Consider the following 17,400-nt stretch of genomic DNA (forward strand, 5'->3'; position numbering starts at 1 on the left):
TTAGTGAAAATAACACCTAAAAAGGGATGGGATACAGCACTTGTTAACTGTGTGATCAAAATAAGGAATTGAGTTTTGTGCATTGATTTTTCTAATAATACCTACAAGTTAATTGAAGGGAGTTCAACACGAAAAGCAAATTAAACAAGAAGTACAGGTATAAAGCAAATATGATTCAGAGAAGAGACACTCGATTCGGACACTACAGAATAGTGGGCAAGATATGCCATTGGGCTTTTCAAAGCATTAGGCCATGGTGCACTGAAACTGATTTATTTTTGACTTGAGTTCATATCACAAAAATTTCTCCTAATATCCCTAACTCAGAGAGGCCTGATGTGGAAGGCTGAACTGTGAGATAGAAGAAGTTTGCTACATGGAAAGGATAACATCCTTTAAAATGTAATCAGTTGGCAATCTGGTTATTATTGTATTTAAAGTCAGTTACCATTAGCCTGCGTTCAAGAAACTTTCCAGTTGTGGGTACTCTAGATAACAATGGTTTCTGTATTGAAAGTTGGACCTAAAGTTGAAACTTGCTATTCAACCTCAAAGGTTCCCGCAGAAACTATCAGCAACGCCTAGAGTACATTGCTATCGATACACCCCTATGAAATATGGCAGAATATGCACCATGTTAGAAATCTGAACACTTCAGAACTGTCAGTCTGAAAGAAAATTGGGGTTTCTTCTGTTTGTAAGCTAAATTAAGAATCTGAAATTGTGTAGTCTCTTTATCAGAGCAATCCCTCTCTTCTAGGCATTTTACACAGAGCTTTCTAATGGAAGCACTACTATTAGTGATTGAATAGTTTTGGAAATGTATTTTTATTTGAATTAAAAAAATAAAACCTATATGTAGATAATTTTAAAAAAATGGTAAGCATAGTTTAAAAAGGTACTAGGCATGTGTCCTCAGACTCATATATTTAATTCTTAGTTTTCTGTGTAATGTAACTCAGGAAAGCTACAAAATAAGGGCTAGATATCGGGTATGCTTGGATCCAAAGAGTCTTAGTCATTGAATTGTAATTGAATTTCAACTCAAGTAGAACTAAATAGTTATGCTTAACTACATTTGGGTTTTTGCCTAGCCATAGGGAGGAAAAAATTTTAAAAAAATGGAAGACAGAAATGTGAGAGAAAAGAAACTGTTCAGAAGTATTATTAGCAGATTGAATATCAAATCATTCAATGCTAACAGTTTAAAATTAAGTAGTGACATGGCTCCACAAACTTTATCAAACAAACAAAAAACAATGAAAATATTCTCAGTAGGTAACTTTTCAAATAATTTTCACAATAAAATTCATTTATTTCCTTTTATGAACCTTCAAAAACTAAACAGAACGTCTTAATATTTATGAACATATATTAATATATTTAGAATTGTTTTGCAAATGCTAATGCTAATTTAATATTTTGAGGATATCAGCAAGTATAATATCAAGCAACCATTTGATATAGGTCCTAATTGGGATTAATGATAAAACCTGAAAAATTCAAATTTTGAGAATTTTTAAAAATTTTATATTCTAGTCCATTGATAAAAAAAAATAAACCAGTGTGAACTGAGTATATATAACTGTTCAAAATGTTTAAAGATATTCTTCAAATTCTACTTTCCTACTATAGAGGAATATTATTGTGAGACTGGGAGGAAACTTTTGTAAACATATAGCAGTTGTTTACAAAAGCAATGTAGTAAGAGATAATAAATGCTAACGTTTATGGCAGATTTACAATGTACTATACATCATGCTTTAAATGTTTTCTAAATAGTAGTTCATTATATACTCAAAAGAACTGCAAGAGATAGTTACTATTAATAGCCCCTCTTTTACAGAGAAGGAAACTGAGGCACAGAGTGATAGAGAAATTTACCCAATATCAAGGAGCTAGTTAGTGCAAGAGATTAAAATATAATCTAGGTTTATTGAGTAATATTTATAAGCTCCTTTTTGAAAAAGGAGACAATATTTGAGGCTTAATACATTCATTCAAAAATATTTATTTGGAGTAGAAGGAAGGGACAATAAATATTAAAAAAGAAAAATGGCAAGACCTGTGACTTACTTGGATATATGATTTACTTAGGAAAACAAGGTTGCCAAAAAGAAAAAGAAGAGAAAGTATTTGCAAACTAATATGATTGATGCTCAGAAAGTAAATATGTTTACATTAATATAGTGAGAAAAGTGAAAAGAATATGCATTATATTGAAAGAAGATGAAAATTCATTATTCATATTAGAATTTATGGGCCAACAAATAGGCAGACAAGTTGTGGCAGTAGCATACAGTCACTGTCAATAATGGGTACATTTATTTAAGTATTTTCTTCAAGGGAAGCTACTTTAAACAAATTACCCAGTTCACCATTCGGTTTTGCATTTCCCTTTATGTAGGCATAGACTCAAAATAATTGTTAGTCATGTTAAAATGTACTGGATGAGTTCTTCCTCATTTCAATAACAAAATTTCAGTATTGAGAGTCACTATTTTCATTATAGTTTGTCCATTTCATAAGAAATTAATTGAAAACTTATGCAGTAGAAAACCATTTATACAGTGACTTATTTGAAGAAATATCAGTTGGCTTAAAGTATAGGAGATTTCTTTCAGTTGTCACACGTTAGATCTTGAAGATCCAGAATGTGAGTGGTAAAGCTCATTTATTTAATTGAGATTTTGCCTCTCAAACAGGTGTTTGTGTAAACTTGACTATGACCAATAATTGAGATCAAGTTTAATAAATATATACGCTGTGGAATATTCCAGCAGCTTGGCCTTGTCTTTAACTAAAAGTCATACGTGCAGTTTAGCTCAGATCCATTAAAAAAATTAAGGTTCCCTTTGTTTACTTAGGGGATGCAATTTTTCCCACTAGTCATGCATCCAGAAAATAATCTTTGAAAAATAAATAAAACATAAGGATCTTGTCATTTAAAAAACAGTGTAGTGTGTTTCATAGAATGGACAGCACACGCAGCACATAGATATTTTGGAAAGCTTTTTAATTTTCTGAACCAAAACCTTGATCCAATAAAACTTAAAGTATCGAAAGAAGTAAAACCCCTGGACAAAAACTTCTGTTTCCCTGTGTTATTTATGCCTCTAAGTTACTAAAATATTATAAATTCCAATAATCCTGTGTCCTAGTAATGCTATAAAACCATGTGAAACACTTTTTATTTCTTTGAAATATTCCCATGAAAGCTATAAAGATGTTTAGTCTCCAATCAGTAGAGTTAGCGTCACTAAGCCAGGGCTTACGTATTCATTCCAGGGCTAGATGAATTACTCATGCCTGCCCAGAAAACAGATTCTCCTCTTGGGTTCAGGACTGCAGTTTGGGTTGGTTACCACCATATGTTAGGCTGTTAGAGAAATTAGTGCCCAAAAATGGGGGTGTAAATTAGGAGTCTTTATATCTTTATTAGACCATGGCAAAAGTGACCACATTATTATACAATCTCTATGATTAGTTAGCTGTATGATTTGGAGTCAGTCATTCAGCCTTCTTAGTTTATAGGAATTTTCATCTATATAAGAATAGGGTTGGCTCAGTCATATTTAGGTCCCTTTACATTCTCAAATGTGACAGTCACATGACATTTAGCAGTAACGTTCTTAGTCAATCTAAATATGCTAACTTGGCTACATGGATTGCTACACAATTACAAAACACAGGTTATAGACAAAGATTTCTAGTTTTAAGTGGAAGCCTGCTTTCTTTCTATCTCTACCCGATTTGCATTAAATATCCTTAGGTTGTTTCCTTTGTATCAGAAGACAATGACAGTTTTATGAGAGTAAATTAAAGCTTGCCATTAAGCGTCATTTAAGATATTCTTGACATTAAATACGCTTAATGTTTTTAAGTAAATTTGGTTTACAGAATACAACTCAATATATATCAGGTGCTTTCTTTAACATGAATATATTTTGAAACAGTTTCTGATTATTCTTTGCCTTTCTTTTAGAAATTTTGAATCCTGCATTCACACTTTTTTTTTTAATTAAATGTATTGGGATGACAATGGTTAGTAAGGTTACATAGGTTTCAAGTGTACAATTCTGTAATACATCATCTATATATCACATTGTGTTTTCACCATCCAGTGTCAGTTCTCCTTCCATCACCATATATTTGATCCCTTTTACCCTCATCTATCATCCCCTTCCTCCTTCCCCACACCTTCTTAATCAACTTTTTATATTCTCCTCTTTGAATGTGGTATATTACCTTGTTTTTATTTTGAAACATCTCTTATTTTTGCTGTTATAACATTCAAAATCAATGCAGTATTTTTAACCGCCATCTCATCATGAGCTAGGTGAAAATTTGAGAGATTCATAAGAAAAACAGACACACCAGTAAGGATTCACTGAGTATCCTGGGGCATTTGTTCACTGAGGCTACAATTAAACTTAAAATAGGCTGAGTAAACATTTCTAATTATCTATAACTATTCTTTAAAATATATACATATAGATAGATAGATAGATAGATAGATAGATAGATAGATAGATAGATGATAGATAGATAGATAGATGGACAGACAGATAGATATTTTATTTTTTTAGAAACATTTTTTAATTTGGAAAATATTTCCAAATCTGATCACAATTTATTTTATTTCTTATGTTAGCATATAAATGGGTGGCTGCTTCCTAAATAGTGTCCACATGAGCCTTTGAAACAATAAAGCACAATATTTATTTCCTTCTGATTCCTTTAAAGTTATTATACAAAGAAAGCATGAAAATTAATAATAAGTAAATATATAGATAAATCTAGAGTGGAAAGAACTATAGTAGTGTACGTGTTAGCAGCAGTGTATATTACCATATGTAGGAGTATACTGTAAAATAATTCTTGTCTCTTTTCATCATCTCTTTTTTCCAGTTTATGAAATCATCCACACAGAGTGTAGACCCCAGGTACTGGCATTAATCAGTGTTTTTCTGACCATGTAAAACATCCATTGGTTTCCTACTTTGTGATACTTGACTTCTATAAATGCAATTGCATGTGATTAGGAGTAGAAGTAGTCGTTAGAGTAGATAAGAAGCAGGGTATTGTGGCTTTAAAAACAAACAACAAACAAACAGGGTTTTTGGAGTAAAGCAAAACTGGATTCAAAGTATGGATCTGCCACTTTATCACTATATAAAGTTGGTCAAATTACTTAACTTTCTGAGCCTTAGTTTCTTCATCTGTAGAATGGGACTGGTAATATAGACTCTTAAGGTTATTAAAAATGTTTTGGCCGTGCTATATAAAGCCCTTTGCCCACAGATAGCAAGCCATGAATGGTCACTATTTTTTAGAGTCACATGGCATAAGATCACATTTCCAAAGAGCTCTCTAGCTTCCTATGTTCAACATAAGGATGCTTACCTCTCAGTAGCTACTCAGGAAATTCCCAAATTCTATTTGCAGTTTCACAGTGAGCTCAACCTATTTGAATCAAGGGTTTATTCACTGCTGGTAAATAACCTGGTTCTGATTTTACTTTTTAAAAAGGTGGTTATTATATTGCTGCAAATTGCACAGTCTTGTTTTGAGTTGAAAGAGACAAAAGCTAGACTTGATATGCTCTTAGAAATCTGAAGAGTCTTACTAATCATTTAGAAAATTGAAATACAAAAGACTGAAGTCAGGAAGCTCTTCACAAATGTCTGTAAGACTCCAAGTCCTTTTCATTATCAATTTGACAGACTTGGAGTTAATTGCATTTCAAGGCACTTCGCAAGGTATCTCTTTTCAAAGTGCTTTTCCTTAATTAGTACAAATGATTAGTCACTGAGAAAGGTGGAAGTATAAAGCTTGCTTTTATGTTTGTTAACATTTTCTGTTTCTTATTCACTGTTTGCACCTAGAGGCCCATGTGAATGACATATTTTTATTGAAATCAAGAATAAATATTATGTAAATTATACCCAGAAACAGCAGCTATGGAGTCAAATTATTTTAAGGTAGCTTTAGAAGGATTTATTTGAGTAGTCTAACCAACACAAAGAGGAAAGAATAATGCATATGCTAATGGATCTGTGCTCCTCAATATTAGCATTTGGAGACAATATACCAATCATCTTTGCATCGCAACAACTGGGAGAATGTATTTAACATAGAGGGTGTTCAATTAATGCTCCCGATAATATGGAGCAATTACTGAGGTAATTAATATCATGGGACAATTGACTCTATGTAAATAATTTCTTTTAGTAAATAAAATTTACAGGTTGAAATGTTTACATGACTACACAAGTATGTGAAACCTATATACTGGTTTGCATTTCCTAAAAATATCTTTTCAAAATTTCTTCTATGTATTCCCTTGTTTCAGGTCTCATACTTCGGTGTGGAATATGAAACTGAAAGCAACAAAACAAATAAGACAAACAAAATCTCATAGACACAGACAACAGTATAGTGATTAGCAGAAGGAAAGCCAGGAAAAGGATGATAGAAGAGGGTAAAGAGGGTTAAATATATGGTGATAGAAAAAGATTTGACCGAGTGGTAAACACAATGCAATAGGCAGATGACGTATTACAGGATTATACACTTGAAACCTATATAATTTTATTAACCAGTGTCACCCCAATAATAAAAATAGAAAAACAATATTTCAATGAGTATAATTAGCTCTCTAGTTTTGTCTCTGTCCCATTCAGTTTGGTTTACTCTATATAAGGATTTCTTAACCTCAGCACTCCTGAAATTTTAGACAAGATAATTCTTTGTTGTGAGCTGTATCTGTGTCTTCCACCGCTAGGCAATGGTAGCTGGCATTCCTTCTCCAGTTGTGAAAACCAAATGGGTCTACAGACATTGTCAAATGTCCACTGGTGGCAAGAGTTTTGTCCTTGGGTGAGACCCTCTGTTTTATGCGGAATGGATGATTTCATGTATGTTGGGATACACAGTGCAACACTGAAAGAAGTCTGTCCCTGACCTCAATTTGTCCTCCTTTGGTCTATCTTTTTGGCACACATATGCCACTCTTCATAGCACTTTGGCAATTCATTATCATTTATTTTGAAATGCAAATCTTCCCATCATTGCTTTGATTATAATTGCAACATGCATATCTGTTCTTTCTTCTCTCTCTCCTTAACATTGTTGACAGGATAAATTTCAAAGACGTCAGTGCAAACCTTTTCGTGCTCTCTCTCCAGCTTCTCTGTACACCCTCAGTACTTGTCATTCTCACACAGGTAACCCAAGCTTCTCAAATGCACAAAAAACTACAGTTCCTGTCTCTATCCTCCACTTGTCGAATTCTGAACCTGGGTTTGGAGCCTCGATTCCATCTTCCTCAACTCATTCCTTCTAGAAGATACTGGGCGTTCTTTTTTCATGCACACCTTCATCATATTTTGTCACCCTTATTAAAGGATGCATATTTATTTTCAAGTTGATCTCTCCACTGGGCTTCAAGCTGCCAGTTCTGCTGGGAGTGGGTACGTGGGTGCTAAGCACTTTTATCAATCAAATTTAATTCTACCAACATAGCTGTACAACATCATTATTCCTTGTTCATATATTTGAAATTTAAATTCCAAGGTTGAATGACTGTGCAAGATCACAGTTAGTAAGTGAAGACTCTGGAATTCCCACATTGGTCTTCCTATCTTCAGAATCCAGTCTCTAACTCAGTGCTCTAGGCAGCCTCAGACTAATTCACATTTGCTGAGTGATTACTAGGTGCAGATCACTTCTAGAGCACATTGCTTTTTGGTCTCTCACAGGAACTGAGAGATAGATAGTACTTCTCTTATTTTACAGATAAGGGTAGATGATCTCCTAAAGTCACACAGGATGAGTCAGAGATCAGCATTTTGTCGCTATCACTAAGGGACCAAAGATTCTCTAGTTTGTGTTTAAATATTCCTACAATATTTTTCCCAGTCAATTATTCTAATATCTCTTAAGTCAAATGGGAAAAACTAATCTGTGTGGCCAATGATATATTCATGGAGATTACACAGACACACACACATATATAGGTGTGTTAAGTTGGTGCAAAATTGAATTGAAATTTTTGCAATTATTTTTAATCTTTTTAACTACAATTATTTTGCATCAACCCAATATATATTCTTAATTTTACAGCAACCCATCTGCTACATCACTTGATTAAAGGATCAGTTAATACTATAATTTCATTATATTAATAGAAAAATATATGAAAATAAAATAGTTTAAGCATTTTTGTTATAAATTGTAAATAATGGTGAGGCAACCACTATTTTGACATGTAGAGAAGTTTGAAGCATACCATACCTTACTATGCTGTTAGCACTGTCGGGATCTTGTGCCAAAACGGTGCCAACCACGGTTCCAATCTTGGCATTTTCATAGACTTCCATGACATAGGAAGGCATGGAAAACAGTGGTGGTTCATCTACATCTCCAACAATGATCTTCAGCATAGTGGCATCTTTAAAAGGACCCAAGTGAGAAAAGCGAAAATCAAGATGTGTGTTTGCTCCTTCTATGTTGAGGGTATAGGACTTCTTTTTCTCATAGTTCAGTGGCTGTGGGGAAAAACAAAATTTCCAATATTATGACTGCCATCACTTTCAAACAAGCATTGTTTTTCCCATTTTTGAAACAAGCAAATATGAATAGACAGTCAATACATTTTCTTTTAAAAACAAAACGATGGAGTTTGTCTTCATACTAGCTAAAGCAGAAATTATGGAAACTCAAGTTTGAATCAATTTTGAATTTTTCACAGTCATAAATATGATAATAACTAGGTACAAAACGATTTTCCCATAGGTAATCAAATACTGCTTTTTAGAGAATCTCATTCTTACTCTCCTGTAGAAACTCTTTTCATCTCCTTGTAAACCTACACTATTAATCTTAAAAATAATTGCAACTAATTAGTTAAATTTAAAAAAATGAGGTAGATTTATTTTTGTATTTTGCATTTAAACAATTTATCTCATATCAACTGATTTTTCTCTATCATCATCTTGCTTTTACCTAGCTCTTTTTAAACGTTGTATCATGTTTAAAAACCTCATAATATTTTAAGTTTTCAATTCAGTGATATTTCCTTGGAATTTTAGCAAAAAAATTATACAGACTTCTGAATTTCACATTTGTTGTTTTAGTTGTATTATTTATCTTCTGTTTTGCTGGTAGTAGCATTTCATGTATTTGTATTATTTTCTGATTTATTATATTATAGTGTAATTAACTTTGCTTTTTAAATTATAGTCTTTTTGTTTGGATTTAGCATATAGCAACAAATAAGACCAGTGTGGTAATTTATCCCAAGGAATACATGGTCTAATATAAGATATAAAAGAGCAAAGAGACATGTACAGTGGTGTATATTTAGTGCCATAAAGCTGCGTATTATGGGAATTAATAATAAGGATACAAACCTACATGCATTCAAGCAGCTAGGTGATGCTTCCAAGAGGAAGTACATTTTGAGATAAGAATGTTTGGAAAATGTTAAACATGATGCACATAATAGGCTCTGTGACCAAGAATGAGCTCAGATGTATAAGGTTAGAAAATTGAGCTCAATGTCAAAACTCTCCATGTTGATGTTTGCGCAGGTGATCCAGAGACCTGCCTTTTTATTTGAGCCTGGTGAAGTAGCCACTGATGCTGGTCTTCCTTATTTATGTCTATGAGAATAAGCAGAAGAGATAGTTGTTCATAATTATTTCCACCACTGGTTTTGCACCAGCTTGCTTCAATCTTGAAGTTTTATATTCTTGGCTGGATCAGAGAATGATCATTCCCTATAGAGGAACTTACATATTTTCCTTCACACTAAGGACCAAAAAGATTTTGATTAGACAGAGTGTCCTTAAGGGACTTTACAAATAGAAAGAACAATCCTACTGATGATTATTTCCCATGTCTCTTCTGAATGGCCTTGGAAAATGGGGCCTTTCCAGAAAATGTTGATTGCACCAAAGAAAAAAAAAATCCATTTAAGTTCCAAACTAGATATTAAGAACCTAGAACCAAAGAACCTACTTGGGTCATGGGGATATGAATGAGACTGGGCTACTACAATATTTTACAAGTTTTATAAGACAAAATAAAAATTTTAAAAATCTTAAAAACTCAAATTATCAAAAGTGGAACATTTATAGAATATATATATATATATAATGTATATAATATAATTATAATATAGTTATGTATATAATTATTACATAATTATGTATATAATATAATTATTGTTAGAGATCGCAGAATTATGTATATTATATATAATAAAATTATGTATGTTAGATTTACATTTTTTAAAGAAGTGTTAATGGATTTTGTAGTTTGTGATCCACCAATTGGGAGCCATTTCCTTCTGAGAGAATTTAAAGTAGAAATTAATTGTGAAAGTGACTAGCATCTATCATGTTTGGGAGGTCACATAACTCCTAGTTGGTTTCACAGATTGATTGCACTTTTTCTTTCCTTGACTCCTCTCTCCTTTGTATTAATGAACGAGAATTTGTCTTTGACTAACCCAAGAAATCTCGTCCAAATTTAAATAATCTGTCCTAGAAATGGTACACACTTTCTTCCTATTAGAAATTGTGTGGATGGATATGGTCCCCCTTGGCTCAGAGCATGGATTGGCAGAATCCAGGCATGTTGCTTTTGGAAAGCAGCCTTCTTCACAGGCTTACTATTCATTTAAGATCAATGTAATTTTTTAGAGTTAACCTGCTGCATCTGGTAGACTTTATATGACTAAAGGTCTCTTTGAACTTGAGTATCTGACACCTTAAAGCCAAAAAGATAAGATTTGTTTACTTTACTAGGGATGTTAACATTCTTTTTTTTTTTTTTTTCATGATAACACAGGATTTTAAAACAAACATCTCCACTTATTCAGTCTAGGCTCTTATATCTTTCTGATTCTCAGTGACATTTGTGGATGTATTTTGGTCACTTCTTCCCCATTAGGTATTATTATCAAGCTGTGCATCCAATATGACAGGCATCACTTTTCCATTTTTCAGCAGGTCCTTCAGTAAATTAGATGTCATTTGTCTTAACAGGACCCTACCTACTGCCATGAAGCAGGCTGTTTGTGTGGACACATAATTTCATGTTTATGATTATCTAATATATATTTAACTACATTAAGGCAGGGACAATCATTTTGAGGGACTTGCTTGCCAGGACTGGCAGATGGATGGACATCTGGAGCCGCTAAGGAGTGACAGGATTATTTCAGGTTGGGACAGAAATTAGAATCATATAAAGCAATGTGAATGGAAATATTTTAACAACCTCATTTATGAAAATGATATGGCAGTGCTGAATTATAGGTATAGAAAAACTGAGAGAAATTATATCCATTTATTGTTAGAGATTTCAGGATTTTGTATATAATATAATGGATGTTAATTCTTTGTTTTGTATTACAACTATAATAGAATATAGATATTGGATTAGGATTATAATTATTTCATATTACTGTAATCCTGGCAAAACTATCCAAATACTCATCATCCAAACATAATTAAATAAATCTTTCAATAATTTCCTACTAATCTTTTGTTCCTGGGAAACTACTTAGAACTCTATCTGTGGATTTCACCTTCCTACTTACTAGTAGACTTTTCTTTTTAAGTTTTATTATATAGTTTATCAATTTTTTTAAATTTATTGGGGTGACAATTGTTAGTAAAATTACATAGATTTCAGGTGTACAATTCTGTATTACATCATCTATAAATCCCGTTGTGTGTTCACCACCCAGAGTCAGTTCTCCTTCCATCACCATATATTTGATCCCCCTTATCCTCATCTCCCACCCCCCACCCCCCTCACCCTCTGGTAACCACTAAACTATTGTCTGTGTCTATGAGTTTGTTTGTTTTTTTAACTTAAAAATAGTCTATCAAATACAGAATACCAGGAATGATGTAACCTATTTATTTAATACCTGATTTTTATCTGAGGATTATAGAGGGAAAATTTTGGGGAAAAAAAACACACCAAGTTTTTACCAAGGTTACTGAGGTACAACAGAAAACAATAACATGAAATGTCTCTGGGAGTTTATAAAAGACACAACATTCTTATTTTAGCCTTAAAATTAAACAAAGACAAATAGAAAATAATTTCATAGACATGAGACATAATATGAACGTGATCAGTATAGTTGTAGAACCAGAGAGTGTTCATGTGTGTAAGAAAGAGTCTGTCCAACTGTATATAACAATGCCAATTCTCCATGCTTTTAAATCATTCTGGCTGGATCTTGACAATGATCATAACATTGAACAGCTGATCAAAACACTCAAGTTAAAGAAAAAATTGGGGAGAGTGCTTCCTTTTAGAGCTAGAAGATAACACTTAGAAAGAATAGGTACCTAGTCTCCACTCTTGATCATTTGTTCACCATTATTTACCCCAGAAATTTTGCCTTATCAAGGTATTTGGTGTAGGGTTGGGGGGTTGATAATGGGAATATAATTTGTCCCATTTAACAAAATTTCAGAACTATGCCAAATTTGTCTTCTTGGAAAACTACAAGTCTGGGTTATCAATTCCAGTTTGAACATTTCTGCAGAGCTTGGAGTGATGTTGCCACAAATGAAGGAATCTGTGGACCTATCAGAAACTGGAAGAAGCAAGGAATGGGTTATCCCCTAGAATGTTTGGAGAAAGTGCAGCCTAGCCAATTCCTAAATGATTTCAAACTTCTGGCCTTCAGAACTGTGAGATAATGTTGTTTTAAGGCACCCAATGTGTTGTAATTTGTTAGAGCAGCCCTAGGAAACCAATACAGACTTACTTGCTTCATATAGAAACACAGAAAATATTTTTCTTTCTTTGTAGTGTGCTGGAAGGTTTAAACAGTATTGTAATCATTTGATCCTTAAGGTTTGATAGAATTTCCTTAGTGAACCATTGACTCTGAAGTATTTGCAGAGGTAGTTCTTTCACAAGTTTTCCATTTTCTTATATAAAACCAGTTTATATGTATCTTGTATTTCTTTGAAGTTGCTTTTTAGCAACTTTCACAAGAAATTACATGAAATTTACTTGTGTATAATTATGAAAATATTATACCTTTTTCCATTTTTTTCTAGCTATTTACTTTTCATTATTCTTTCCATGTTTCTTAATAAGATTAATTAAGGCTCACTTTTATTGTTTTATTGTTTTGTTGTTTATCATATTTTTCCCCCCAAAAATAAATTACTTAAATTTAATAAATTATATTTCTAATTTCTAATGTCCTTTTGTCTTTATTAATGTTCTCTGCTTTTATTCTTCCTTTGTACTTTTACTTATATATATTAATTTATCTAATTTTATTGTTTTATTTCCTGTCTTTAATATATTTAGGATTATGAGTATACTCTCAGAAGTACTTATTCAGTATCCCGTAATTTCCACATACATTCTTTTCATTATCATTTTTTGTCTAAAAGCTCTGCAATTTTGTTTTGCATTTTTTTCTTTGATTTGCATGTTATTGAAGAAAAGGTTGCTGTTATTATGGTTGGTAAGTGTCCAAGTTGAGGAAATCGTTTTATTTACTTGGTAGTTTTCATTAATTTTTAGTTATATTTCATTTTGAATGAGAGCATTTTGACTGTACTATTTTGGCTATCGGGTATTAAAAAATGGAGATAGTTTTAGAAGGCTATATTAACTATATATATATTAAATATACATATATAACTCTCTATAGATACATATATATATATATATATATATATATATATATATATATACACTATATTAATATTGCTAATGTTCTATGGAACTGGAAATAAAAGGTATGTCTTCAGAATAGAGATATTAATATATATCAACCTCCTTATAAGTTGTTATTGAATTATTCCAATTTTTATAACACTGTTTTTGTCATGGACTGAAATAGGCATAATATAATCTTCTACTTGTTTGGTTCTATGCATAGATCCTTGTATATATTTTAATACATTTGTGTAATACAATATTTGTGTATTACAATATCTGTATATTATTTTGTAAATGTTGTTGCTATCTAACGTGCTACATAAATATTTACCCTTTTTGTATATGCATTGTGAATTAGAAAATCACTTTTGTCTTTTTATGGATTTGATTTGGATTCTAGTAGGCATTAAGACACATTTCTTATTTTCCTTTTTATTTATTTTGCTATTCTTTTATTTTAACCTTCATTTTCTGTTTGTTTGTTTAAGTATCTCTAGTTGTGTTGTATAAAGTTATTTTACTTTTGTTATTCAAAAACGTTTATATTTTTGTTCTGGTGACTACCTTTAAAGCTTTTAAATTAAGGTAATATACTTAATCTGTATTTCCTTTAACAATAATTATTAGTACCTTCCATAAAGCAGTGACTAAAAAGTGTTTCTATTTTTTCTTGCTTCCCTTATATATTAATAGCATTATTTTGATCTTTGCACTTTTAAGTATGCTTACAGATCTAATATTTGATTTATTGGCTCTGACATAGTCTTTGATTTCTAGCTATTACTAATTAAGCAATCCATGAGGTTATTTTATTTGTAATCTTAATTTCTTATAATAAGAATTCACAGATTCACAGAACTGATAATGTTTCTACATTTTTAGGACATATATTCTTTATATTCTGATCCATCACTCTGGTCCTGACGTTTATTGTACTCAGTGTTCTGGTTGTCATTTCCTTTTAGTACCCGCAGCTATTTTGGTTTGCTGATATAATCCTCAGAAAATGTTTCCTCGTATTTAAGTTCTAAATAGCTTGCCAGTGAGCGCCATACTTGAAGGACAGTGTAATTGGACATAAAGCTCTTTACTCACATTTATTTTTGCGAGTATCTGGACTACACAGCTCCATTCATACTTAACAGTAATCTCCCAGGCAAAGATTTCCATGACCTTCTTCCATTTACTTAATGGTAACTTAGCCTATACTATTAGCACTTGACGTCTTGTATTATAACAATGGTTCATGTCTACAGTTTTCCCTAAGAAAAAGAATATTATCTAATCCATCTTCGTATTATAGGTATCTGGCATAATTCCTACTATATGGTGGGTGATTAATATTTCCTCCTTAATCTCAAATATAGCTGTGTTCAGAGTACAGAAAAGTGCTCTGACATGGTTTACATTTGAAAGATGGAAAATTCTATATTATTTTTAACATATGAATAGTTAATACCTAAGTGTGACCAAAACAATGAACATATGTTAACTCGTTTAATCACAACTCTGGTATGAGATATAATGGTTTCCCATTTACCAATGAGGAAATCAAGGCACAGAAAAGTTAACACAGTTGCCTAGTGGCAACAGCTTGGAAGTAGTATCCTTGGGATTGGCAGGGAGAATCCATAGGTAGTGCCTTTCAGTACTATGGTATACTGCCTAAAATCTAATTAGCACACACATAGCCTATCATAATATTCACATTTGATGAATAAGAAAAACATATTTTTAGTGAAGCATAATATTCTCATTATTAAAAGATACATTCATGCATCATCTATCCAAGTGTTGACAACACTGAAAATGAACTGGTAACTTCATTAATTCTAACTTCATTAATTCTGGCTACCAGAACTCTGAGTATCTATACAACGTCCTTAATTCACAGATTCACAGAACTAAGACACTGACATGCTTTCATGCGAAACCCTTTATCAACTCTGTCCCTGCATGAAGTTCTAATTCTGGTGTAATTTTAACTTCCCCAGGCAGTGGGGCTTCTCTTTCTTTCTTAGAAAGTGCTCAAGATCCTAAATGCAATTCACTGTCAATGAGTGGACTCCGATTTTCATCTCAAATTTTAGTTTCTTAATTCATCCTATTACTCCTAGTCATTACTTTTACATATCATTGCTCTTTCTAACTTATAAAGTAATACTTTCCCCTCTTTAATATTAACACATTTAATATTACTGTAGATAGTTATCTTCTTTTCCATCAATCACTTTCCAGCCAGCTCTACATATTTGGGACGTTTTAATTGTTTCTCATTAATCACTGCTACTATTAATTAAATCACACTAGTATATTCCTTCTCTGGAACTATAAAACCATCATAAATAGAAGGATACTGAAAACAGCATTAAAGCCAAATTGGTCAATGATTCAGTTCTTCTTGAAGTTCAAGAAGGTCCTAAAATTCTGCTTTCCTAAATAATAAGAGAAGAGACTCCTTTTGACCTATATTTGGTTCAATATCTATATTGCATCATCATCTAGGTTTTCAATTGCAAGAATGAGAGGACAATAATGGAGTGGATAGCAATATTTGAATATGAAAAATGTAACTTTAGTCATGAAAAAAAAAAAAAAAGACCAAATTCTAGAATAGTGACTAACATTATTGTTAATTTTTGTTTCTTGAATAGGACACGTATTTTAAATGATGGTATTTTGCAAAATCTTAAGAAAAATGGAATGAATTTGAATATGTTCCTTCAGCTTGGCTTTCTTATTATGTCATCATGATTTGTGGTCCTTGTCAGACAGAGGCTTTTCCTGGATGACAATCTGTGGAGACTAGAACATATGTATAAGCGTTCATATTATAAATTTGTCTATGCAAAAGGGTATAACTTAGCTCAATATATATAATTCCAAGGGCATCGATACAATTAAATATTATCTGTTTCCTTACTGTCATTTGAATACTGGGGAAATAAATGGATTTTACTTCAAATAACAGATATAAACATATACGTATCGCTTCTCGGCCTTTTGGCTAAGATCAAGTAAAACATATAGGTAAAGTATATTTACTATATTACATATTATGTATAACTAAATGCAAGCACATATACATATGTGTGTGTATTTCTATATACCCACACATATGAAAAATTACCAATAGCCACAAATATGTATAGCTTAACTCAAGAGGATGTTTCAACACATCATTAATTTCCAATTAGTACACTAAATTATAAAGTATACATATAAGTATATAAAATTATAAAGTATACATATAAGTATTATAAAGTATATAAAAAATAGTCAATTAACTTCAGGGTAGTTTCAACTGATCTATCACTCCAGGCTTATGGTGATGGCTACAGATGAATAGTAAGAACAAAAATTATCCATTAGCAGTCCTCTATCCAAAGCTATTACACATATAGTAATAGATTTTATTAAATTAATACTTTAACTCTTATCTCTTTGGCTTCTGGCTGAGCAGAACTACTTTCCAGATATCGGAAACATAAAAGTAGCAGGTTGACTGAGTTTTTTAACTTAAAAAAATACAAGTACCTAGTTACACAAATGTTTAACAACTATTGTGCTTCCCCGAAAATAAGACCTAGCCGGCGGACCATCAGTTCTAAAGCGCCTTTTGGAGCAAAAATTAATATAAGACCCTTTTGCTTCAAAAGGCGCATTAGAGCTGATGGT

The 17,400-nt window shown here is 32.0% G+C and overlaps 1 protein-coding gene and 1 pseudogene across 5 annotated transcripts in view; one reads left to right on the top strand and one right to left on the bottom strand.

The window, feature by feature from the left end:
- The window catches only part of CDH18 (cadherin 18), an 893,359-nt gene that overhangs the window by 56,664 nt on the left and 819,295 nt on the right, over positions 1-17,400 (bottom strand). For all 5 annotated transcript variants that reach the window (XM_088796449.1, XM_088796451.1, XM_088796448.1 and 2 more), the window contains one exon: positions 8,299-8,552. In XM_088796449.1, the coding sequence (XP_088652575.1) occupies positions 8,299-8,552 (254 nt within the window). The remainder of the gene's footprint in view (positions 1-8,298; positions 8,553-17,400) is intronic.
- Positions 16,710-16,845, top strand: LOC148758454 (U2 spliceosomal RNA; annotated as a pseudogene).

This window comes from Rhinolophus sinicus, chromosome 3 (assembly GCF_057876585.1).
Source record: "Rhinolophus sinicus isolate RSI-liver-muscle chromosome 3, RSI-T2T, whole genome shotgun sequence".
Classification (NCBI taxonomy): Eukaryota; Metazoa; Chordata; class Mammalia; order Chiroptera; family Rhinolophidae; genus Rhinolophus; species Rhinolophus sinicus.